The 27,500-nt window shown below is 41.1% G+C and overlaps 2 protein-coding genes across 6 annotated transcripts in view; one reads left to right on the top strand and one right to left on the bottom strand.

Annotated features, from left to right (window-relative positions):
- Positions 1–21,769, top strand: part of cnot10 (CCR4-NOT transcription complex, subunit 10) — a 53,854-nt gene extending 32,085 nt beyond the window's left edge. For all 5 annotated transcript variants that reach the window (XM_050045786.1, XM_050045784.1, XM_050045783.1 and 2 more), the window contains 12 exons: positions 1,904–2,021; positions 2,254–2,403; positions 4,249–4,451; positions 5,081–5,202; positions 11,067–11,246; positions 12,766–12,846; positions 12,970–13,083; positions 13,201–13,331; positions 13,414–13,443; positions 13,686–13,813; positions 16,022–16,097; positions 21,321–21,769. In XM_050045786.1, the coding sequence (XP_049901743.1) occupies positions 1,904–2,021; positions 2,254–2,403; positions 4,249–4,451; positions 5,081–5,202; positions 11,067–11,246; positions 12,766–12,846; positions 12,970–13,083; positions 13,201–13,331; positions 13,414–13,443; positions 13,686–13,813; positions 16,022–16,097; positions 21,321–21,481 (1,494 nt within the window). In that variant the 3' untranslated portion in view covers positions 21,482–21,769. The remainder of the gene's footprint in view (positions 1–1,903; positions 2,022–2,253; positions 2,404–4,248; positions 4,452–5,080; positions 5,203–11,066; positions 11,247–12,765; positions 12,847–12,969; positions 13,084–13,200; positions 13,332–13,413; positions 13,444–13,685; positions 13,814–16,021; positions 16,098–21,320) is intronic.
- Positions 1–27,500, bottom strand: part of LOC126391221 (uncharacterized) — a 248,074-nt gene that overhangs the window by 98,004 nt on the left and 122,570 nt on the right. The gene's annotated exons all lie outside the window — the stretch shown is intronic.

Here is a 27,500-nt window from a genome sequence, read left to right as displayed (position 1 = left end):
GTGTGATTACATAACTGCATAAAAGGCTGCGATTTGCAATTTAATGTAAATAAATGTTAACGTGTGTGTCTGTGAACGTGACTACCTCTGCTGTAGTGTGTGGAGTTTGTTGACATTACGCCCACAAGCTATCCTGGTGTGTGCAGCATTTATGGTCAGGTGACCAGCTGGCGTGCAGCAGTGACCAACATAGATGCTGAAGAAGAGCATGAGCACGACCATGAACAGGCTGAGTTGGTGGCGAAAAAAACGCAATGTCTATTAAATGGTGATACTTTGGATTCAGGTATGCCGACGTTGAACAGAAAGATATGCTGTGTAAAAGTTAAAGTCGCCACGTCCCACGGCAGCACGACCAATCTATATCAGCACTTGAGACAGTACAGAGAAAAGCAGGTAGGATGCATGCGAGAGAAAGCTAAGCCGTGAAACGTTAAAGACAAAGGGACAACTGAAAGCCGCCAGAGCCTCATAGAACAACATCCAAGCACAGTTACGCATACATCTGTAAGTGTCACAGGGAAATCACTAACTCAATAACAAACTATATAATAACAAATTAAAAATTGAGCAATTTTGCTTGGTTTCAGCCAACTTGACATGCTGCTGTGTTGTGTTACGGCCTATTCACTTGCTGGAATTTGTCATTTACGTGACAACTCCTGAATGCAATACAGGCTTGCTCCGCTGTGTGTACAGTGCTGTGCTGCGCTGCTGTGTGAGCAGCGTGTTTGACTGTGCTCAGTCTGTTGATGGTCATTTAGACACTGTCTGTAACAATAACTATGTCAGGTCAGGTCAGAGCCCCCCTAATATAATGTAGGGGAAACACTGAATCAAGCAAGAAGACTAATGATACCATGTATGTATTATATTGTAATCGCAAATTGCGATGTTGTCCACTCAAATCGCAATTGCACATTTTTATCAAATCGTGCAGCACTAGTCCGTAGTGATCCAAGTGTCCTGAAGCCCCGACATAAAAAATTGTTTGGAAAAACGTCATTTGAACTCTGTTTTTAGCCTCATTGTAGCCTGCAGCTCTAACTGCCTCTGTGTACAGCGCGTTCACGTGTGTGCGAGACCGTGAGACATGGGCACCGCGTTCATGTGTGTTCACGTGCTTTCGCTGGTATTGCGCGCAAGCGCGATCACGTGAATGCAGTGTACAGAGAGGCAGTTAGAGCTGCAGGCTACAATGAGGCTAAAAACAGAGTTCAAATGACATTTTTCAACTTTTTGTGTCGGGGCTTCAGGACACTTGGATCACTACGGACAAGCAGTATGGAGATATTTTGCGGTTTCAATTATGTGTTTTTGGACGTTTTAATCTGGGGCGCCGTCAGCCTCCATTAGGAGTTTTGTTGCTACCCCCTATCCCCTGGGATCTCCGCAAGTGTTGTGAGGACTCTAAATCTTCACCTTAGCCTCCATCGGCATGAGGCTAAGTAGATAATGGCTGAATTTTCATTTTTGGGTGCACTATCCCTTTAAGGCCTCAGAGGGAACATTGGCATTTTGGCATCAGTGTTGGTGCTACATCATCCCATTGTTCAAACAGTGAGGGGGTGGGGATGTAATATATAGGAATGGCTTGTGATGTCCTTGTGTTTTGATGGTCCCTCCCCCTGAGTGGCAAATAACAACATGTCAACACGGTCCACCACCATGCACTCACAGCATTTAAAAGATTGCTAGAATGACAAGGAGCAGTTGTGTTATTATCTGCACATACTCAAAAATAACTCAGGTGCAACTTTTTGTAGACATTCAGATAGTGTAATGAACACAAGAACCGCAAAGTGAAGTGATACAATGTTGGCATTGAGAGAACGCCGATGACACTGAAATGTTATTATCAAGAAGTGTGTCTCTGACCTGTGTTTGTTGTCTCCTCCATCAGTCTGCACCCTCACTCTTCCTCAAAAGTAATTTTGAGTACCTGAGAGGAAACTACCGGAAAGCAGTGAAGCTCTTGAACAGCTCCAACATCGCAGAGCATCCTGGACCCATCAAGACGGGTGACAGTTACTTCACCGCTTTAAGATTAAAGTCTTCTTTTTTTCAGAAGCCTGGTGTCTAAGAGCCATACTACTAGTTTTGGTTTGACTAACCTTGTTAATGTGTCATTATTGGCTAAATGGTGCTTTTAAAAGTCTTCATTGGAGATGCAAGTGGCTGTAGCAGTTACTTAAGATGATTTTTATATGCTTGTTGATGGATTGTGCATGTGTTCTGACTTGTCTTATTCAGGTGAATGTGTTCGATGCATGTTCTGGAACAACCTGGGCTGCATTCACTTTGCAATGGGGAAACATAACCTAGGCATTTTCTACTTCAAGAAGGCACTGCAAGAGAACGACCACACCTGCGCACAGCTGGGAGACAGCAGCAGCGGGCAATGTGGGTCACAGCAAGCACCGTCTCCTGACTCAATCTGATAAGCTTTCACACAATACTCCATTAATTTTAACTCATCAAAAAATTCACCTCCTGTAGGCTTGAAAGTTAGATGTAAACAGTTTGTAACAGTAACAGCAGTGTGGTTACAGTGGATTCCAGCTTGACCCAGTTTCACATCAAAACATCCAAAGAAACATCTCAGTCTACCACTGCAGCATAATCCTCATGACTAACAGTCATTGTTATGCCTCCGTGCCGGCGATGGCCGTGGCCAAAGGCACTGTGTTTTGGGGTTGTCAGCACGTACGTCCATCCCCTTCTTGTGAATGTGATATCTCAAGAACACCTTGAGGGGATTTCTTCACATTTGGTACAAACATTCGTTTGGACTCAGGGATGAACTAATCAGATTTGTGGTCAAAGGTCAAGGCCACTGTGGACTCATCTGTCTCATTCTCGTGAACGCGGTATCTGAAGATGGCCTTGAGGGAACTTTCTCAAATTTGGCACAACATCCACTTGTACTCAACGATAAAAAAACAATTAGAATTTGGTGGTTGAAGGCCACTGACAAAACATGTTTTTGGCAAATACACAAATGATGACCAAATTTCACACAGGTGTCTAATGGGATAAAATAATAAAGTGATGACATTATATATCCCAAAAGTCACCTTCATTGTGACATCATAATGTTCTGAAAAAAACACTTTTCTGTCTGTAACTCAGTATCTCAGGAACAGAAGAGGTTACATTTAGTCAGATACTGAATTGGTGACTAATCTTTGATGGCCACCTTGAAACTGTGCTGATTGTATAGATCTTCTGTGTTGCCGGGGGTAAGATGTGTGTGAAGCATCCATGTTTTCACAGACATAGATGTAAACTATAAGTACACCTTAATCAATTCACTCAATCAATCAATCAATTTTATTTATTAATTCCCAATATCACAAATCACAGTTTGCCTCAGAGGGCTTTACTTAACTGGTGTGCAGAGGCATACAACTGTAAGGTGGTTATTCTAGTTTTTCCAGATTTTTTGGGAAATTCTTATTAAAATTTGGCATGTTGCACAGTTATATCTGGTCACCACTGAAATCACTGTATCCAAACTGACTCTAGCCTCTAATCACAAAGAAACAAGCTACTTTATGTAGCAACATTTGATATGAAAAACAAAACAAAACATATTTTCACACTTCTCTCCAGTGGTTTCTCTAAATAATGATGGTTTTGTTATTTGTTCGGGACTTTGGACGTCTGTCTCTCAGCATCATATCTTTACAAAAACTATGCTTCTGTTAATCATCAACAGCATTTCTACTGGCGTTACTTTCTACCAAATATTTAGTCTGTATTAAAACTGTTGACAGTAAGGTGTGTGGATTATCCAAAGTTAGGGGGACAGGGAAAAAAATATTACTGTTAATTTCTTTTCTAAATCATCCTCTAATGAGTGAGCACCAGAAACTAAATTCCATGACAGACAGACAGACAGACAGACAGACACGGCACCGCATTCGTCAGTGAGAGAAGCTGAAGTGACTTTTAAGTCTACAGGGGTCATGTTTAAAACCCACAGGACTGTTTTTGAGAGAGTAGCGCCTTGACACTCAGAATGTACTGTATGTACTCATTACTTTTTTTGTGTGTGGTGAACATAATCTTTTTAAGGATTTACAACTTTTTAGGAAAGTTAGAATAATTCAGACCAATGCACAATCATGCTGTCTCATTGTGTAACCTGCATGCTTCAGTGTTAACTAGGAAAATGTTCGCACATACATGTGGGTCCACCATAGTAACAAGTCCCTTCCTTGTGTTTCTACTTTTATTCTCCAGCTAAGAAGTTCACAGGCATCCCCATGTGTGCTTTACTTGCCAACAAGCGCTACGAGCTGCTGTATAACTGTGGTATTCAGCTGCTGCACATTGGCAGGCCTCTAGCAGCGTTTGAGTGTCTGATGGAGGCTGTGCAGGTTTACCACTCCAACCCCAGACTGTGGCTGCGACTGGCAGAGTGCTGCATCTCTGCTAACAAGGGGGTATGACTTAATTAATAGATGGAGATCCTGAGTTGTTTTTCTCCTTTTTAAGCTTTTGGCCTTATTGGATTTTGGTCATATTCTTTATATTTACTTTGACAGTGTTTGTATCTGTTGTTAAAGATAATCACCTTGCACTTGATCAACTGATTTTTATTTGAGAGGTTGGTTATGTTATGGGTCAAGTATTAATAATGGATAGTGCCGGCGCCCCATGTATAGAGGTGATGCCTCGCTGCAGCGGTCGCGAGTTCGACTCCGGCTTGCAACCCTTTGCTGCATGTCATCCCCCCACTCTCTCTGTCTCCCCATTTCACACTGTCCTGTATATCAAAGGCAAAAAAAAGCCCAAAAAAATAATCTTAAAAAAAAAAAGTATTAATAATGATACATATGTTATGTCCCTTTCACTTAAAGTAGAAGATTATCTAATAATGGTAATGGTTTTGCTACAGTAATTATTTAGAAACTACCACGGCAGCCTAGTTGTTTTCAGTGATTGCAATACCAGTTGCAGTAACCACAATGTTCAAACATGTATTTCCAAATGAATTTTGATTCATGGTATCTACCACTACAGTTGTAGATTAATAATTAAGTTATTTTGTGGTCTCTGGGTTTGTTTCTAGGGGTCGGAGCAGGAGAGCAAAGGTTTACCTTGTAAAAAAGGTATAGTTCAGTCTATTGTTGGGCAAGGCTACCATCGCAAGGTCATCCTGGCATCCCAGTCTACTCAGAATACTATCTACAGGTCAGTGTCCACCCTGCAGTCCTGAATGCTACAAGTGAAACTACTAATTTGGACAGTTAACTTTACTGTCCAGCAGAGGGCAGTAGTGCTGTTTGTTAATGTTCCACACTGTCATTACGTGCACTGAGATTGCTGATAGTCTTAGATTGCTCCTTTAAGGAATAGTTATTATGAATGCTGATGCAGTTGCTATTGTTATTGGATGTGATTCACAACCTGTGTTCTTCTATAGCCAAAATACCTTATAGGTTGTGTATGCTGGAAACATGCATGTTCTTCTACAAAATTCTTTATTTTATGCTGAGTCAGCATTCATGCTATTATTATCGAAATATTAGTTATGAGTGGGAATGCTGACACAGTATTCATATTATTGTGATCCAAATCTTTATTCTTATTCTCCTAACAACATCCCATGTGTTTTTCGGCAGCTAACTACTTCTGCATACTTTTAGATACAGAAATAATTTATATATCAAAAGTTTCAGCTCTTTAAGGACATGTATTCTTTATATTTTCTTGTTTTATACCATTTATGCATTTTAAATGTTAAAGAGTTACTAAACCCCAGAATTTTGGCTTAAGTGCCTCTTTCCAGGAACGTGAAAAAAGTCTCAACGTGGGCAGGGCTGGAAGGGGGGCTAAGACACACCCAGTAACTCCAACGTGCCGCCTCCCAGTTCACAAACCCCCTTGCCCTTGCCCTCAGTTTCATTCAAAGCACACCAGTCCCCCATGCTACACCCCTTTGCTGTATTCCAATAAAAGATACAAAATACGGACAGTCACAAGGACAAGTACGTTGTCACGATGTACAGTTAAAGGGCTCCCCCACCAAATATGAGCAACCCAAGTTGTGTGCTTGCCAGTCTCATCGCGTACACTATCAGCCATCAACTGAGAGTGGGGAAGACTATGATCACAGAGAACGAGTCCACACTTTACATCCTGGTCAGTGTGATGGCACCATGTCCTGAAAAGAGTTGCTGCATGCTTGGAGAGCTGTACCCGAGCTGATTACTGGTCAGCAAAGACAATGACTGTCATTGGTGGGTACAGCATGGGTGTGCGTCCACTGAAATCAATGGTCTCCTCATTGGGACTGCAGCAGCTTGGTGGAGGAGATGGAGACTGCATTTGGCTCTACCTTGGCACATGCTGCTGCGGTGGCCATTGAACTGAGACAGAGGTTCCGCAAACAGGGTGAGGCTCATCATGTTTAAAAGATGACATATCGGAAAAATGTCAGCAGCCTACAGTGAAAGGACCGAGACTTCACAGGACACCATTGACACTCAAGTTTTTGCCAATGCTGTCGGGGATGCAGAAATTGTACAGAAATTTTTAGAACAGCGGCCCCGCACACTATCTCAAAGTTATGACATTGCCTGCCGCTATGAAGCCACCAAGTGGGCAGGGTCATATGTCACCAGCCTCTGAACGGAGGCTCCGTGCTGCTCTCATCAGGGAGGGCACTGAGGAGGAGCATGCAGGTCCTGCAGCATTCCCAACAGCCAGCTGGAAGCCTAAGCCTCCTAACCCCACCACAAGTATCACAAACTACATAAACAAAAAGGGCTGTCAAGACATTAAATGGGAGGAGATTCACTTTTAAAACTGTTCAGGCTAGGGTCACATGAAGAGATATTTCCCCTCACCACCAGAGCCCAGGCTTTGGCAGCCTGCCCTGAAAGCTTAGAGCTTGCTGTACTTCACCTTATAGCTCAGGATCAGGAAATATTTGCTGTTTTGGACAGTGGGGCATGGAAAAAGTGTGGTCAAGTCAATTCCATTCCATTCTATTCTATTTTGTTCTATTCCACTCCATTCAATAAGCCTAGTATGACAAATGACAGTTTGCCTCAGCTGACTTTACAGCTTATGTCATCCGTCTGTCCTTGCCCCTTGCTCCCTGGAGAGAAAAAAAAGTGTCGCTGAGTGTCACCCCTGTGGGTTCTGGCAACATTAAACCCCTGTGCTTGCCTGAGAAGGACTAAATGCTATCCGCAAACATTCAGCACGCTGTTCAATCTGCTCCACATGACTGACTGTTGACATCACATGCCCCCTCCTCGGAAACTCCACCTCCACCTGCATCAGTAGTGGCACTGAGTACTGTTCCCCCTGCCAGCTCCCCCTCCCGGTCTCATTTGTCACCAACACTCTCACCAGAAACATTCCCGATAGAGACCATCATAAGATACAGAGCACCCCGTCCACACAGCAAACCTCGTGATTATAACATCCTGCACACCACTTCTATACATCGCTCAGGTGATGAGCGCACGTTCGGCACGAACATTAACTTGGCTGTGCTGAACATGCGCTCTCTTTTAAATAAAACTTTTTTTTTATAAATGACCTGATTTTAGACAATAATATTGACAGTATTCTTTTAACAGGAACATGGCTTGGCACTGATGCACCAGTTGTTCTCACCGAGGCCTGCCCAGCACATTTTAACTTTTTATTCTCTACTAGGGGGGGTAAAAAAGGAGGCGGAACTGCATCTATAACCAGAAGCACACTGCACTCAAATGAAGTTTCTTTTAACAGCTACTCATCATTTGAGCATCATGCCTTTGTTTTTAGCAGCCCTCCTATTCTCTGCATCACAGTTTACAGACCACCCCACCATTCCACCTCTTTTATCAGTGAATTCCCAGAGCTATTATCAATCATACACACCACTTACAACAGGATTTTAATAACTGGTGATTTTAATTTACATGTTGATAATACCTCGGATACAGTGTCCAGAGAATTTTTAAACCTTTTAACCTGCATGGATTTTAAACAGCACGTCACACAGCCAACTCACAACAGAGGACACACCCTGGACCTGGTCATAACCTATGGCCTGTCCACTGGTGTGTCCTCTGTTGTTGACCTGGCTGTGTCTGACCACTACTGTGTGTATTTTAACATCACCAGTTTTAGCCATCAGGAGGCCCCGGTGAGAACGGTGAGGAAACGCTACCTAACTTCTGAAGTGGCTGCAAATTTTATCGAGATTTTACAGAGCACTCCTGCTGAAATTTTACCTGCACCCTGTGATTTTATTGTGGACAATTTTAACAGTAAATTAAAGTCAACACTTGACTCAGTGGCTCCACTTTTAACCAAAATCATAAAAACAAAACCTACACCCCCGTGGAGAAATGATAACATCAAAAGACTGAAAAGAAAATGCAGGAGTGCAGAGAGGAGGTGGAGAAAAACCAAATTGACAGTTCATTTTGAAATATTACGCAAACAACTCAAAACCTACAATAAAACAGTCAAACAGGCAAGAATATCCCACTTTTCAAAACTCATTTCCGATCATAAAAACAACCCCAAATTTCTTTTCTCCACCTTCGATCTTTTAACCAGCACCAATTTTAATAAACCATCCAACATATCAACAGATGCCCTCTGCGAGGACTTTGCAGACCACTTCAGAAGTAAAATCGATGATATCAGGTCCAGTCTTTTATCCCAACAGAATGTAATTTTTAACACACCTGGATCATTGCTTTTACCTGAGGAAACACTGGAGAGTTTTGTCCTGGTTGATGCAAGGACACTTGGTCGAGTTTTCTCCCAGGTAAACCCAACAACTTGCCTTTTAGATCCGATTCCCACATCACTTTTAAAGACATTTTATGGATTCTTTGAGGAACAGATTTTAAATATAGTGAATTACTCTCTTCAGACGGGTGTCTTCCCCGCTGCCTTCAAAACGGCGGTGGTGAAGCCCCTTCTGAAGAAGAGTAATTTAGATCCCAACATTTTTAATAATTACCGACCTGTATCCAACTTACCGTTTTTAAGTAAGATTTTAGAAAAACTGGTTTTTAACCAAGTAAATGATTTTTTAAAAAGAAACAGTATTTTAGAGAAATATCAATCTGGTTTTAGGATGAACCACAGTACCGAGACAGCCCTTTTAAAGATTTTAAATGATATCAGGTTGAATGTTGATTCACAAAAACTCACAGTCTTGGTACTACTGGATCTAAGCGCCGCCTTTGATACAGTAGATCACCACATTTTATTAAACAGACTCAGAAACCTGGTGGGCCTCTCTGGTACTGTTTTTAACTGGTTCAGCTCTTATCTCACAGATCGTTGTTTCTTTGTAAGTATGGATACATGTTCCTCCAGAACGCATGAAATTAGGTGTGGGGTGCCCCAAGGGTCAATTTTAGGTCCAATTCTTTTTAATCTATACATGCTTCCCCTTGGGGACGTCATCAGGAGGCACGGCATCAGCTTCCACAGTTACGCAGATGACACACAGCTGTACATCGCCGTGTCTCCTGATGACACAGGGCCAATTGATACCCTTTTTAACTGCATTTTAGATATCAAGTCATGGATGGCAGTGAATTTCCTACAGCTCAACCAGGACAAAACAGAGGTTTTAATTATTGGTCCTGAAGGCCAGAGAGAGAAACTTTTACCAAAACTACAAGATTTTAAACCTTCACAATGTGTAAAGAACCTGGGCGTCATTTTTGACTCTGAGCTTAGTTTTATTCCACACATCAAAAATGTAACAAAGACAGGTTTTTATCATCTTAAGAATATAGCCAGAGTCCGCCCGTTTCTCTCTCAGGCTAACACGGAGGTGCTGATGCATGCTTTTATCTCTTGTCGTTTAGATTACTGTAATGCCCTGCTGTCTGGTCTTCCCAAAAAGACCATCTCTAACCTGCAGCTACTCCAAAACTCAGCCGCACGAGTGCTGACGAGGACCAGAGGGCGGGCGCACATTACACCAGTTTTAAAATCGCTGCATTGGCTCCCCGTGTGTTTCAGGATCGATTTTAAGGTTCTTTTATTAGTTTTTAAATGTCTTAACGGTCTTGGGCCATCTTATTTATCTGACCTGCTTTTATCATATCAACCCTCGCGGATCCTGAGGTCCTCCGGCACCGGCCTTTTAATTGTTCCAAAAGTGAGAACAAAAACCCACGGGGAGGCTGCATTCAGCCATTATGGCCCTCACTTATGGAACAGCCTGCCGGAGAGCATCAGGACTGCAGAGACTGTTGATGTTTTTAAGAGGAGGCTCAAGACTCACCTCTTTAATTTAGCTTTTAACTGATTTCTTTTACTCTTTTAATTCTTATATTATACGTTATTTTAATTTCTAATGCTTTTAAATGATTTATTTTTAATCTTTATGCATTTTATTATTATTAAGTTTCTAAATCTTCATTTATTTATTTATTATTATTTTATCTCATACTTGTTTTATTTCATTATATTGCCTTTTAGTCTTTTAGTTTTTAGCTCCAGTGTTTCCTCATGGGGTGCCTCCACACTGAGAGGTGTACCTGGTCTGCCCGCGGGTACGTCGTCCTGGAGATCCCTCAGGTCCGGAGGACTGGGGGGCTCTGCACCATGTGTGGAGTGTGTGGTGATTGATTGATTGAAATGCACAAACCCGCTATTTTTAGATATCCCTTCGAAAGACTCTCACTGCAGCCTGTTCTATTTTGTTCTGAAAATGTTGGAGTGCAACCCTGTTCTGTGGATGATAGATGTTGTGCAGATTTCCATTTGTATCACTAGTGACTAGGAAATACAGTGAGTGTTGGACAGAGCAGTGAGTGACAACAACCCCACCCACATTTAGTACTGTCTGCAGTGGAAATGCTAAATGGACCTAGGGTCGAGGTAACATGTCTGAAGGGTTACTTCTGGTTCCAGAGATACCATATTGCAAGTGTTTGATGGAAACAGGGCTTCAATTACTGATATCTAATCAGTAATAATCCTGCTTGTATTGTGTGTGTGTGTGTCTGTGTCTGTGTCTGTGTCTGTGTCTGTGTCTCTGTCTCTGTCTCTGTCTCTGTGTCTGTGTTGTACAGTGAGGGCCAGTCAGCAGCCATCCCAGTAGCCAGTATGGAGTTTGCAGCCATCTGCCTCAGAAACGCTCTGCTGCTGCTGCCTGAACACCAGCAACAGGACACCAAGACAGAGAATGGCTCCAAGTGCTCCAGTCAGTCAGGGAGCACTGAGAGCGGCAGCGAGAACAGTGATGCCTGCAGGTCAGAGAGAGACACACAGACACCAGTAGATATTGTATCCTATGTGGTATTGAGAAAACTACAGCTAATGTATATCATATCCTCTGATTAGAAAGGTTGACAAGTCAGCAGTTACTGGTTAACAAAGGGAGACTAACCTGAAAAACCCCTCTGTTTAACAGTTGTTCAGGGGCAGAGAACCAGTAAAATGTTACAAATTGTAGGATGAAGTGAATCATCCCTTTCTGGGATTACAAGTTGTAAATGTTTAATGAACTTGGTGTGCAAATCTGGTTGAACACCTCACATACATGCTATCAGATCAACAGCCGATCACTATCAAGTGACATCAAGGGTTAGGTATCGAACAGCAACAACAACAGCAGCACTGCATCACTCATGGTTATTCAAGACACCTCTTATATTATCTTCAAATCCAATATGTTGCCATATTGTTGCAGTTTTAGTTTTCCTACCATGTCTCCTCTTGTCACCTCAAAACACCCCAACCTTGCTGTAAACAAACAGAGTTTGTGCCACTCTGCCCCTCCCATCTCCTGAAGTGTGATCTCCTTCATGTTGCTGACACCGGCCTCGACTCACAGCCGGTCTAACACTAGTGGCTCAATTCGTCTGTTTATAAACATAATGTTATTTTGATTATTATCATATTGTTCATTATTAATGTAGTACATGTTGGATTTCACACTGTGACGCCATCGGTACAGGTTGACAACTTATAGGCTACTTTTTATTTTGCCAGAAGATGTAATGACACGTTAGTTCAGCTGGATGGCATAAAGTCAATCCTGTCTAGGCTCGCACACAGCATGGTATCAAGATATTTTGCCTGGCAATATTACAACAATACACAGACAGCATGTATAGATTTTTAAATCATATAAATGATTAATATTGCAAATTAAACTTTTGGTTGCCCAATAGAATAATGCAGTTAAGTCTGTGAATAGACTTAACTGCAAATGCACACTGCTCTTGTTCAGCTTCACAATTTATTAGTTACACTTAGTTTCGGTCCTACTGTACCTTCATCAAGAGTTTTCAACACTGATTAAACACTCTTGACGAAGGTGTAGTGGGACCGAAACATCAGTGAAATTGTGAAGCTGAACGAGAGCGGTGTGCAGGATTTTATGTTCAAAGACTGAAGTGATATTTTTCAACACACCTGCATCTGAGACAGTTGTGTGTGCGAATATCTCTCTTCAAACAAATTGCCGTAATTCACAGTTGAAAAATGTTAATTAGTCACAATATATCATATGTTATCACAATCCTCAGTAAATGGCAGTATAAATATGGCAATAATATTGTATTGTAAGAAAAGTATCGTGATATTATCGTATCAGTGGGCCTCTGGTTATTCCCACCCCTACAACATAATGATAATGTGATATGAACTCTGTGCCACTTGATCAACTGTCACTAATTGTGATCATTTAAATTGAATGGTGCACTGCGATAGAGGTTTGATTGTGGCTGAGTAGAATTGGATTTGTGTTGTGATGATGTGTTCCAGTGGGAAAGGTCAGGAGGCTGATAAGTTCCTGTCTGCAGCTCCATCGTCTCCTCTCAGAAAACAGGAGGTAGAAAACCTCAGGTAACGACACCTCTCATTGTCTCTTCTTATCTCAGTTAAACTTTCACATCAGTCATTCTTCAGGAACATTAAATAACCCAGACAAGCCAGAGGGCTGTGCAGTAATCAGTGTTGGATGTGTAGGTGCTCCATCCTGGCCTGTAGTGCATATGTGGCATTAGCACTGGGAGACAACCTGATGGCTCTAAACCATGCTCAGAAGCTGCTCAATCAAACCAAGGTGTCTGGATCCCTCAAGTAAGTGCTGGTTTTGTTGGTTCACCTGTCCTGGTTTTCAGCTGCAGCCACAAACAAGCACAGCAGTGTCCTCCTCTCAGGTGTCTGCTTGGTCTCCCTCCTCTGCTGTATGTACAGATTTCTGGGTCACCTCTATGCTGCTGAAGCCCTCATCTCATTGGATAGGATTTCTGATGCTATAGCTCACCTCAACCCAGAGAATGTCAGTGACGTATCAATGGGAGTGCTGAGTAGCGAGCAAGATCAAGGTCTGTGGCATTTACACATGACTAGACCAAACATACCATCTTGTCCCTTTTACTTAATGCTTGGGTTTGTTTTTGTCAACAGGGTCTGACAAAGGAGATGAGGCTGAGTCCTGTGAGTCTACTTTGTTTAATCCTTAATGCATGAAAGATCCTATCTATAGAATATATAAGCAGTCATAATGGACATTAAACTTTCAAAATGCACCTCAGTCAAAATAGAAAAAAAAGTAGGACTGAAATTCTGATGCAAAATACAGTTTCAGACCAGCATACAAAGACAAATGAATAGGTATCAAGGATGTTACTATAATAGTTCCCTTTATGTGAGCCTTGTGTGTGTTTGTGCATTTGCAGCAGGGAAACAGACCCCCCTGTGTTACCCCAGCAGTGTGACATCAGCTCGAGCCATGATGCTCTTCAACCTCGGCAGTGCATACTGTTTGAGAAGCGAATATGACAAGGCCCGGAAGTGCCTGCATCAGGTAACCATGACAACAGCTGCATGACTTCATCAGATTGTGGAAATGTCTGAAATTGTGTATTTTCATCAGATATAGCATTTTAAGGTTGACTGAACATAGCAATGAGTCCGTCTGTGCTGCAGGGGTTGTAGCCCCACCTCAGAGACTTTTGCTGCAGCAACATTTGGCAGTGCCTTGTGTTGTAGAAGCAACACAACGTCACCTACTATCAAAGTGCATGGAGAACGAAAAACATCTCAGTAGGTCAAAACTCCAGCAACATTTAATTTATTGTGAGACCAACATGTTTTGGCTTTTGGCCTGAAATCAGGGTCAAAATACAACACATTATGAAGATTTTTTTAATTATGATTGATTAAATGTATGCTAAATAGGATATAATGATGAAGCAATGACATTTTATGTCAAAAAGGTCAAAGGTCAGCTTCATTGTTCATAAGGATGTTCTGCAGAAACACTGACATTTGGTCAGATACTGAATTGGTGATGGTAATCTTGGGTGTCCACCTTGAAACTGTAGTAATTGTATAGATCTTCTGTGCTGCTGGGGGTAAGATGTGTTAAAAGCATCCATGTTTTCATAGACATGGATGTAATTTATAAGTGTAACTTAATGAGTTTGTGGAGGCATACAACAAGATGGTAATTATTGTTTGTTTGTTTTTTTTAAGTTAAAAAGTGTATTCAAGGTTACCAATACTACAATGGGGCACCCACACATAGATGGGCTGGGTAAATGGACATGTGGCTTCAGGCCAATGACATTCCCAAACTCGCAGAGGGGCAAAGGTTGTGCCCAGTAATAAACAGGGGTCACATTATATTATGTCCATTAACAGGAGAAGTGCAGACGTGCGGGGGTGGTAAGGTGAAAGGGAAAGGTGCGTGATGGTTAAGGTAGTTATTGAGGTTTGGTCATCAGTTGCAGCAGTAGCGGTGGAAAGAAAAGTTTCTTATTTTAACATGAGAACATATTGTTATAACATTAAAATATCTTGTAAAAACCTGAAAAATATCTTGTTATAACAAGAAACTTTTCATTTTATTTTTTGATACAGATTGTGTTTTTATTTTTTTCCTGGCCTGGCACTTCTGCTATCCGTACTGCACAGACGCTGGTAAACTGCAATTATGCAATTAACGGCAGAGATGTTTGAAAGTGAAACGCAGAAAATTCGATTTTCTGCGTAGAACATTAGCTCTCTTCTCTAGTTCCATGGTGAATTATGCGTGAACATCTTTTCTGCTCCTTTAGGGGATGAAGGTAATCATTTGTTTAAATTTGAAATCTGATTAAGATTGCACTGTTGTAGTATTGCAGCTTGAAGATAATGCTGTGCATTAAACTCCTGAGTTTGGTGTTAATTGATTTTTATCAGCAGCAGTACCTAGCTACAATCTTCTGTTAATTATTTGGCAACATCATAGTATACATAGTCAGAATGTAAAATACATGTTAACAATTGGATTTTAAAACCATTTATTGACATAATAAACATGTAGTTATTTGTACTGGAGTGTTAAATATGTCTGAAAATCTACAGAGAAATCTGGGAATTTAATTCTGGAAAAGTATAGAATTTTAAAATGAAAACTGTGTAGGAACAGTGTGTGCAGCATTACCTCAACCCTTCCTGCATTTTGTTTTTACATAAGATTATTATTTATTTGTGAGTATTCTATAATAATTTAGAAATGCTGAACTTAAAATCAGTTGTTATTTCTGTTGATCTAATTTGTTTGCTTGCATCCATGGCTGCAGCATGCTGTGTTTGCGTGCCCAACTGGCAAAATGGGCAGTGTGCAGGTTTTTACTGGCAAAAACAAAACCCCCTTTTTTTTTTTCACTGGAATGGAAATTTCAAAAGATAACAGTCTGGCCGTAGCATTGTTGTCAGAGAAGCCAGTATTTCAACTTCGAATGCTTTCTTCATCTCTGTCACATCATGGTCATTGTATGATTTATTTCAGTAAATGCAGTACTGTATTAAAAATATGTTTCTTTAAAGTGTTGTTACATTGGTTTTTACAAATATCTTTGAAAGTAGTGACCTGCCTGATGTGTGAACACACCAAGCTGCATTCAAATCCATGAAAAACAAAACTTTTCCTAAACATCAAAGTTTATTCTTGACCTTGTTCAAATCATTTTACAGTCAAGTAATAATTTCTACTTCACCCAGTTGTGATTTGTGTGGTCTTCATCAGGCTGCGTCTATGGTGAACACCAAGGAGATTCCACCTGAAGCCATCCTGCTGGGAGTCTACTTAGAGCTACAGAACGGTCAGACCTCCATCACACACACTGTCTATAAAGCCTCTTCATATCAATGCCCCTCATTTTTCTTTAATATTTATTTATTTAAATTTAACAAGGAAAAGCTTTAATGAAATGAAAAATCTCCTTTACAAGAATGTTCTAGCCAAGACAGACAGCAGCACATTAAACACAGTTTGAGACAGTAAAAGAAATGTCAAATTAGAGCATACCAAGAAATCAGGTCAACATATCCTGGATAACAGAGAGTCAAACACTTAAAGAGACAAGCTCCCCTACACTCAAATCAGTTTGCAGATAATTCTGAGCTGTAGGGCAGCATACCTAATAGGGCTGGGAATCTCCAGGAATCTCATGATTACATCCATTTATGATTCAGGGGCTATGATTCAATAATAAAACGATTATCAATGAATCATGACACATCTCGATGCATCAAAATATTTTATTTCTATACTATTTATTTTTCTCATTGTGTGACCACTTGCTACTTTTAAAACATAGCATACTGTATTTGTAATGACCCATAATTAAATAAACAAATTAATTTACTTGCATATAGTGTGCCCCTTTTCCAGGTTTCTTTTCTGAGGTGGCCCTGAGGATCAAAACACAGCAACATTTCACAGAAAATGAAATATTTCCCAAAACACTACATTTCCTAAAATACTACAATATTTCACAAAACAAAACAATATTTCCAAAACACTACAACATTTCACAAAACAACACATTTTAGAAAAAAAAAAAAACAATTTACAAAACACCACAACATGTGGTGAGACTCACAGTCGAAAAGGTAGGTACTATTGAACAATGATTCCTTGTTGCTGATTGGATTCACTGTCAGTCAGTGTCATTACTTCTTCTGTTTTAGTTTTTAGTTTGAATTTGGGTGGACTGGATGCCTTGCGACACACTGCTGCCTCTCACAAGTTGGGAGTATAAGATAAGATAACACTTAATGTACTTCTAAACAGTGGTGCCAACTTGGCGACTGTTTGCTAGATACTTTTTTTTTTTTTTACAAAAAGTGACCTGGGACAAATTTAGCGACTTATTCACACCGTCAGGGTAAAAATAAGAAATGTATTCAAATATAATTTATTGTATTTCATTTCCATGCACACAGTCCACGGCTCCTCTAATGAGTCTCTGCCCCTTTCTCCTTTTGTGCAGCAGGTCTGCACAGGCACCAGCTGGGCCTGGGGCAGGCGCAGGGCGAGCCTGAGCGTCCTTCGTGATTGAGCCTTCATTGAGAATCGTGTTATCCATTTTATGCTACCAGTTTAGACAGGCAGACAAGAGAGCTGGCGCTTTTAGGTCAGTTCCCAAAGTCCCACAATAACACAAACTCACTACCCAATCAAGGGGCAGCGGAAGACCAGAGACTCATTGTGTTCTGTGGAGTGAAATTACTGTTTCTGCCAATGAAGTCTGGTGGCTTTAAGGAGAGCATAATGTACAGGTGTCAGTTTCCTGTTGTAAAGGGCTGTCTGACAGCAAGGTGAAGCGGTGAAAATATTTTAAATATAGCATTTACTTAAAGTGGTGTTGATTATTTTACCTGATCCTATTTTTATGTGACTAAATTATATTTTGCTGCTCCCCCCGTCCACAGTCTCCAGACTCTACACTAGTTTTACTTCATAGCTCTTATGCCATTGAAATGCTTTGTTGAGGATTTTTCTATTGAATGTAATCACCAAAGTTGTAAAATGCTTATATATGCTTAATATGCTTATATTCAGCAAATTCACTGCTTCATATTGCTGTTTTCCAAGCTACTGTCATGTTAGTCATATTCTACAAAGACAGATCGTACTGCACCCTGCTGTCGCTCCACATCACTCCCGCCTATGAGACTATTTAGCTTGGAGGAGAGCAGACAGCAGCTTTGGAGACGGACTTTCAGGTGCCAGTCGCTCTCTTCCTGGCAGAAGTAGTCTCATAGGCTGGGAAGTTTGATGAAGAGGAACAGCAGGGTAGCAGCAATGCACACTGCGGACTGCTGCACAGCAGTTCTCCTTTAGGGTGGCTGTGGCCCAGAGGTAGAGCGGGTCGTCCACTAGGGATGGCCATCAATTTTCGATTATCGATGATTTATTGTTAAGGATTTTCATCGATCACAAATCATTTTGCACTGCGCTGTTGTTTTCTCTCTTTTGAAATACTCGCTTATCAATTAATCGATAATTGATCGTTAATTTTTTTGATGATCGAATAATGAATTTTAATGTGACTCACAGTGTTAAAAGCTCTTTGAGTGGTCGACTAGAAAGGCGCTATACAAATGCAGGTCCACTTTAGGAATAAATTAAGTTTTATTTTATTTCACACTCCTGACCTGTGAGAGGCAGCAATGTGCCGCAAGTCATTCAGTCCACCAGAATTCAAACAGAAGAAGTAGCACTTACATTTTTCACTGACGGACAGTTCATCCAATCAGTGACAAGGAATCTGTCTAATACTACCTGTCTTTTGCAGTTTGAGTCTTACCAAATGTTGATTTGTTTACTAAAATGTTGTTTTGTTTTCTGAAATGTTGAGCTTTGGGTAATGTTTTGTTTTGTGATTTTTATTTATTTATTTTTAAATTGTGATGTAATGTATGTGTTTCGTGAAATGTTGTTGTGTTTTGATCCTTAGGGCCACCGTACTTTTCCATTCAACTTCATAGAAGCCAAAATGCTTCCATACCCTTGCTTTAAAACCAGGGGTTGCCAGTCAGATTGTATCCACTCTATTTATGCTGGCGTGGTGTGCAGCGTTGGCATAATGTAATCATTCACCGGAATAATAAATGGTTCGCAACCTTTTTATTTTAAAAAGTTACCTGTATGAATTTAGTAATGAATTAATGTGAAAGCACCTTAGTCTTCTGCCTGTATAAGAACAGCAAAATGGGGGGACGCATTGCAGCCCATTAGCTCTGGGAAAAGCCAAGACACGGTTTTTGAAGTAAAACTGACTGGGCAGAGAGTTATTTTCCTCACCACAGAGTTGGTTTAAGTTGTTTAATGCTGCAGTGTGTGTTGATCAGATGGCCCCATTTGTTAACATTACTGCTGATTGCTGCTCTGCTCCGTTAACATTAGTCTCTAGGTGATGCCGTGAAAAGTATTCACACTATATTTCACGTCCACCTCACAAATGAAATTATTTAGACAGTAAATTAAAATAAGCTTACAACAGCTGTCTTTTGTAAAGACGAATTACAGGTTAACTCTTTGCAGGTCGGCACTGTTGACTGTCTGGGTGCTCCACTGCCCTTGCAGTTCCACCTCTTTCGTTCTGTCAACATCACCTTATTAATAAATGTTTCGATAATCAATTATTGACATTTGTGAATCCATGCTGAATCGTCCACGTTGCGGCGGATTTATACTGTCTGTGTCATTCTGCAGTTACACCTCCAAAACACTAGTTGGCAGTGGGGTTTCTATGAAGAATTTTAAAGTTTAGTTGATTCAAAACACACATTAAACATGGCTTAATAGCAACAATTTCAAACACAAGTACACAAATTAGCTTCATTATAACTTGCAGGATTTGCAGATAAAACACTTGTCTTTTGCTTGACACATTTTCCCTACAAATACAACATGCTAAGGTTTATTTAGATAAGCCTATGGCATTTTACATTGTCTAAATTAGCCTAGCGGCCAGGGGAGATTTCCTTAACTCATATAAAGCCAGGGACAACAGCAACATTTAACAAAGGTAACGTTAAAAATTTGGCTCCATTACAGCTCTCAAGGTTCACTGGAAAAATAACTGTCATATACTAAACACGTTATCCAACCAAATACAACATGCTAACGTTGCTAGCATAAGCCTATGGCATTTTACATTGTATAGATTAGCCTAGCAACTAGAGGAGATTTCTTCCACTCATATGGGGCCAGAATAAATCACAACCAAGAGTTAGAATGCTATTTTGTGGGGGCTTTATTGTCTTAACATTTTTTTGTCTCTTATCTGTTAAATAAAAGTAAGTAAAAGCTTTGTTTCCATTGAGGGAAATGGTTTTCAGTTTGCGCAAAATAGACAGGAGGTCCGCTTCAATGTGACATGTAGTTACATTTCTGTGGAGATGCACGTCAGGCTGCGGCATAGAGCGTGGCATAGGACACAGCGTAGGTTATGGCATAGGCACTGCATCGACACAGATCCTACGCCATAGGTACAGAGTTGATTTGACGCAGAAGTATACTGTAAATCTCACCTAAGCATCAACAATTTTCCCCACCTCTAAGACCTAAAAGCCTGTATCCCGTTTCAAGATGAACTTTGCCAACAGAAAGCAAGAGTAGGTCTCGTGCAATATATGTCACAGAGCACATAAGGTAGCTTCCAGCATTTTTCAGATGAATAAAAGTACATAGATAAATATAAAGCAAGTTAAGAATTGCCTTGTATATAAGGACATGCCAGTTAGGGCCCTAAGATTTGTAGTGAACAGTATCCAAGGAGTGAAGGCATTGAGAAGATACATACACACTACCAGTCAATCACAGGCAGAATAGTAGAAGACATAAGTCTCCTTTTGGCATCAACAGAAAAGCAACAATTATTTGTGTAATAAAAGCCCAGCCTCATGGTATGGGGCCAAAGGTATAAAACTACAATCATCATGAAACTGGCTGTCTTCCTGTCATACCAACAGCATAGATGAATGCTGCTGCTTTTACAACATTACTGTTGCATGCATGCTGACTAAATGGTTTTTCATATTTTGTAGCAATTATATTCTATCAAGAGGAAAACATTGGAGGACAATACAGACTCCCTGAATGGCACTGGCTAAAATGCTCCAACGCTGTGTAATGCCACAAATATTAGCTTTCAGCAGCTGTAATTTTAAGAAAAACATCTGCATATGGAACATCACACATTGACTAGATTGAGTCTATACTGCTGTTATGGACAGAAACTTGATAATGTTTATTGAAACCCTCATTTTGTAAGGTAATACAAAACATAAATCATTGGTCAGTGTCAATCTGAGGAGAAAAGTCTTTTTGTAGAAGAGCCAAGTAAAGAACCATTTTAATATCAGTACTGAAACTGCTCTCTCTACTCTGACAGTAGTGTCATTGTCTGGTCATACTTGAACCAGCATCTAAATGAGTCTGGCTTACCTAATCGCTGTGCTTTATTGCCAGTATGTGAATGAGGGGTTAAACTCAGGAGGTAATCGCCTGGATTTGTGTCGTGCGTCCTCAGGAAATACCCAGCTGGCCCTGCAGATCATCAAACGGAACCAGCTGCTGCCTGCAGTGGTCCAGAGGGTATCCCCAGACTCCCGAAAGAAGCCCGTCCAGCCTTTCCAGTCTGTCCAGCCCATCCAGCTGCCCTCATCCTTCACACAAGTTCAGCGCAAATGAGTCCTCATAGCCACCTCTTATTCCCCTACTCCACACACACACACACACACACACACACACACACACACACACACACACACACACACACACACTCCTGAGGAGCCTTGATATTTATAAAGCCTCAACAACAGGAGCCGTGTGAAATGCAAGTATGGCTGCTGACTGCTGAAGAGAGAAGAACTTCAGCTGCAGCTGTTTCCGAGGACTGAAATCAGTTGACTGTTTATTTCCATTAGAATGAGAAATCTGTGGTTGTCTGAATAATTAAATAAAATTTTATTTACTCTATGTGTGATGACGTGTGATACTACAGTAGCTCAAGTGGACGTAAAATCTCATTGACTGTTATAGAGACATTTTGACAGTGATCAACATAAAAAAACACTTGATCTAAATGATGCACAGGGAGTACTGAGTACTTTTTAAGAATAAGTGTATTTCTGTTGCACCTATTAAAACAATCACAAAATGCTTTACAATAAAAAAAAAAGACAAGTTAAATCCAGAGCATAAATTATAAAACAAGATTAAAAAAATTTCAACAGTTAAAACAAATACCCTCAGTTCAATCAGTCACTTGTTTGTCACATGAAATCCTACAAACCCAGATCCCAAAAAGTTGGGACGCTGTGTAAAATGTAAATAAAAACAATGCAATGATATTTAAATTCTGTTTGACCTATATTCACTACACTACAAAGACAAGATATTTTTTTGTATGAACAGATAATTCCGCATTTGATGCCTGCAAACATGTTCCAAAAAAGCCGGGACAGGAGCAACAAAAGACTGGGAATGTTGTGAAATATTAGAAAAACACAAGTCAATTGGTAAATAGTATCATTAATAGATATGAAAGGGGCATCCTCAAAAGGCTCAATTTCTGTAGTAAAAGAGTGCAGGTACTAGACAACAGAGATCCTGGACTGTTGAGCAACTTAAGTCATATATTAAGCAAAAATAGGCAACAATTTCACTTTTAAAACTTAATTACTAAAGAAAAGGTGATGCTCCTGTCACAACTTTTTTGGAAATGTGTTGCAGGAATCAAATTGAAGCCTCAGGGTAAGTTTATATACAAAAATAAAGTGAGTTCAAACATGAAATATCTTGTCTTTGGGTTGTATTCTGTTGTATATAGGTCAAAAAGGATTTATAAATCACTGTTTTACACAGCATCCCAACTTTATTGAATTTGAGTTTTACAACTCCAGGGGCTGTATTCACAAAGCTTCCTAGTTCTGAGAGTTGCTCCCAGTGACGAAATTCTCCGAAAATTCTTAGAATTTTGATGTTTTTCTTAAAATTTCCCCTGAAAGTTAAGACTAGGTCCTTGTAAAGATAAGTTATTCACAAACCGTCTTAGCCCTTAAAAAAACCTCCTAAGGTGAAAAACTGTTAGAAGCAGGGAGGAGGACTTTTAAGAGCCTTAAGAGTTTCTGTATCAGGGGAAAATGGTGAAAACTCAAAGAGGTTGTAGGAATATTCTCCTAAGGCTGAATGATAGTGAGTAAATGAAATGCCACAGATTAGATTGTGTCAGGATAATATTTGTGGCCGATCTAATTAGGGGTATGCACGCCTTTCCCACCTAACACAATATCATTATAATGCCAGAAATAGAATAATCACAACACTAAGATACTTGAAAAACTGGAAAAATGCAACCGTGCAGCAGTGATGACTTGGACCTGTCTAATCCTTCCATCAGCAGTGAACACACTGTATCACAATGACAACACTTTCAGAGTCAGCAGTTCATTTCATTTCCACTGGGTGTCCACACCTTGCAGGCTCGCAAAAGGGCATGTCTGTGACAACCAATCACATCTGTTTAAAGAAAGCATCACACCTAGCAACAGGGTCAACCACACTTCCTCCCTAAGATAAAAGTTCCTGTCTCTTCCTTGCTCAGAGTTGCTTTGAGAACTTTCCTAAATCATTCCTAAGCTAAGACTCCTTACTAAAAGTTTTTAGGCTAAGTTAGGAGCTCTCTGAGAGTATTCTCAGAATGTTTGTGAATACAGCCCCAAGGAAATAAGATCTCATCAGCTTCTTAAACTTGTGCATTGCAACTGAAGCCGTTTCCACCAGCAGTCCTGTACGATTCAGTTCAATTTGGTCGCATTTTTTCTGTTCCTGCTGTCGAAAATTGTGGATGGTAACAATGGAACTGTTCCTAATGTGATGTGTAGTTACTACTGCCTGACCAGCGGGGGCACTGTTAAGTTACATACCTGTTGAATGACCTGTAATACATGTAGAGTAAGAAGCCAGTACACAGAGTCAAAATTGAAACACACAAGAATCTCCGTTTGAGTCATTACACACATCATTGTTATAACTACAATACCTGACACCTTACCGTTCCCATTTTTGGTCCCCCCATCAATTGGTATACCTAGCACACAGATCTGGTACTAAAAGGTGGAGCTAGAAACATTACAGTCTGTTGACTGGTCAATAACAAACAGTCCCTCTTGCTCAGGGTTGAGTTGTGGCTGGTTTTGAGGCTTATGTCACCACTGTTCATACTGTGGCAAGTTTTACATTAACTGTAACTATAAAATGAAAGGATGTCTTGCTGCCTCTCGCAGCAGCTGTAGTCTGAGAAAAAATAGCATAATTCACTGGGCTGACTGCTGGCAACTTTTAAGATGGAACATTTACTCAATGCATGAGTCGACAAGATGAATCCATCAGCACACATTAAATTTCAATATGACACCTCTGACCATTCCATTAGCATTTATGTCTATCTTAGATGACATACACTTTTAGTAATGAATGAATCTTCAAGCATTTAAAAATTTAAGTTTTGACCACATTTATAAAAAAAAAAAGCGTTGCAGAGCTTCGTTCCTGTGGGCTCCAGCAACAGTACACCCCTGCACTTGCCTGAGAAGGACTAAATGCACAAACATGCTATTTTTTAGTATCACATCAAGAAAGACTCTCACTGCAGCCTGTTCTATTTTGTTCTGAAAATGTCAGCGTGCAACCTCATTCTGTGGACGATAAATGAGGTGCAGACTTCCATCTGTGTCACTGGTGATGAGGAAATACAGTGAGTGCTGGACAGAGCAGTGAGTGAAAATAAACGCACACACCTTTAAGAGTACCGTTTATGGTGGAAACGGACCTAGGGTCTAGGTACCATGTCTGAAGGGTTACCTTTGGTTCCAAGGGTACCATACTGAAAGTGTTTGGTGCAAATGGGGCTTAAGTCCTTTCACATTGTAGCCTGACCCCAACAAGACAACCGCATGGTCGATATCCCCCCAGCTTTGGGCAATGCCGCTCTGCAGCCGCCTCTGAACGATATGTAGCAGTAATTAAGTGTTTTTATTACTATTTACTATTTATTAGGGTGAGCAGGTGTCACTCAAATGTGAGGTCCTAAGTTACCAGCATTAAAGTTCTCCACTGATAGGAAAGGGGGGTCTACCACAGATATCAGGTTATGCAAATTTATTGAAGTTACAAATTACAACAACAAATAAGCAAATGCATAAAACTACTCAGCACTAAAAACACAGTCCTTTGAGATCAAGAGTTCATGCAATATTACCCAGCATTAAAAACGACAGGTTCGGCAATAAAACACAGCGCAGCATAGGGGTTTGTCACAGTTCGTAGGGGCATAGACCGCGGAACCGGGGGGGGGCCAGGGGGGCCATGGCCCGGGTAACTTTTGTACTCTGACATAGAGGGCTGCATTGGGACCCGGCGGGACCCAACGCAAATAGTAATAGTCATTTTGATCCACACGCCACCAGTTGGTGGCGGTAATGGGCCAATTCGCTGTTTGCCAACCGCCATTAAACAGTAGAAGAAGAAGAAAAAGAAGAAGAAGAAGAAGATGTAGCCTAGCGACAGGATGTCAACACAGGAACTTGGTGCACATGCATGAGCGTTTCCACTCCATATTTATTCATAAATGGACGAATGTGCCCTGAACCAGCTCCACATGTCTGTCTGTCTGTCTGTCTGTATGTCTGTCTGTCTGTCAGCTCCATCTGTCATGAGACAAACATGAAAGAAGATGTGCAGTTTATTGTGTTTCACCGGCGACGAGCTGTCATTACGCGCGACTATTACGCACGTCTGCGCGCTCTTTATAACTCACTGTGAACCTATGTTGCATAATAAAGATTTGCCCCCTCGTAATTTTTAACCGCCCCCTCAGTAACTTCATCCTGGCGCTGGGCTTGCCTTAACCTCAATCACTGCGTGATTATATAAAGGTAGAAAAATAAATAAATACAGAGGAGGAGAATAGAATATGAAACAGCCTTTATTTCATTAAAAACTAAATGAAAACAACGAAATAGGAGCGCTATTCCTGACCAGTGCGTCAAAAGACATGCAGGCCAGGGAAACGAAACAAACAACCCCATGAATCTCTTTATTAATAGCCTATAAAATGACGTGTTTTCTCCTGCGGGACGGGAGAAGACACAAAATCAATGCATCTCTATTATTGTGCGGGCATAAATTCTCAGAGTTTTGCGGGAGCGGGCGGGAGTGGACATACACATTGCGGGAGCGGGCGGGAGTGTAACACACACGTTGCGGTTGCGGGCGGTAATGGTCAGAAATTCAGCGGTGCGGGCAGGAGCGTGATGAAGAAAACAGTCCCGCGCAGGGCTCTACTCTGACAAACTATTTTATATGAATAAAAGCCTAAGTTGTAGCCTATCTGTGTTTTTACGAGCCAAGTCACCACACACCTTCACTCACTCTCACCAACTGCTGCCGATAAAAAAAACTCCCACTGACTGCTGCATATTGATTTGATATTAGTGTGCCTATCAAGTGCATTGTTTATCAATACGTCATGCATGAGCGTCGCGAGCTAACGGCGGGCACCTGCGCTGGCTGCATCTGGGAAAACGAAGAGACAGAAGTCGATATCTGATTTTCTTCAAGTAAACAGAAAAAACAAAATGATCAAATTACTCCAGCTTCCACTGTGGCCTCATCTGTGCGTTTATGTATAAATAGGCATGGCCTGTTGTGTGTGAATGTTAGAGTGGGATCAGAGGGGTTAATCTGAGCAAGCATGTGTTCGTGTTCATGCGTGTACTGTAGATGTGACTGTGTGGCGTCGGAATTAAAAAAAGTACTCCGCAACGTTATTTAATACATCAGTAATATTGTCTGTTTCAATGCATATGCCCCCCCACCCCCTCCGCGTGACTTGAAATTATGGCCCCCCCTTGTTCAGATGCGTTCCGCGGTCCATGCGTAGGGGGCCTTGGAAGGCCCAGAAAGCCCAGTTTCAGATTGTAGGCAAATGTCCAGTTTAGTCACGGCAGCAACCAAAAAAAACAGGGAAAAGGAGGGGCTTCAATAGCAGTTCCATGGAGGTTTCCCGTTGCAGCCGTTGCCTCAGCGCAGCTCCCAAGTCAAAGCGACACTAACACTGAAGCAAAGCAGAGGGCAGCCCTTTAGTCATATGCACGAACCGGCATGGGACCCACGCACACACAATGAGAGAGGGAATGGATACGTCCTTTTACTTATCTCTGTTCATGCGCAGCATCACAGGCAACTCCACGTCTCCCCCAGCTCAGGTCCATGCGACGTCGGCACTAGCAAGAACACGGGGCAGCCGCTCAGTCATATGCACACACCCCAGATAGCACACATACTTAGATCGGTAAGACGTACCAGGGAGAGCGTTTGCTCATTGGGTCAGGGTAGCTTCAGGCAATTCGTTTCTACCATGCTGGTAAAAACTCAGTTTAGGGAAATTAGAAAACAGTTGTTGTCAGGAGTAGAGGATAAGCGGAGACAGGAAGTTGGTAGAGAGTTTGATGAGCTGTGGAAGGCATTACAGGCACAAGGTGAGTTGCCTGGGGATGATGAGGAGAGAAACGTCACAAAGAAATTGCAGGCTGCAGAAGTAAAAGCACGAAATGATTTGGAATAACACGCTAAAAAGGAGAATGAACCTAAATTTATAAAGAGAAAATGGAAAAATCAGAAAGAAATGAAGGAGCGCAAACGAGCT

Source organism: Epinephelus moara, chromosome 6 (genome assembly GCF_006386435.1).
Source record: "Epinephelus moara isolate mb chromosome 6, YSFRI_EMoa_1.0, whole genome shotgun sequence".
In the NCBI taxonomy this organism is placed as follows: Eukaryota; Metazoa; Chordata; class Actinopteri; order Perciformes; family Serranidae; genus Epinephelus; species Epinephelus moara.
Note: the sequence above shows the minus strand (reverse complement) of the source record. Positions and strands in the feature narration are given on the sequence as shown.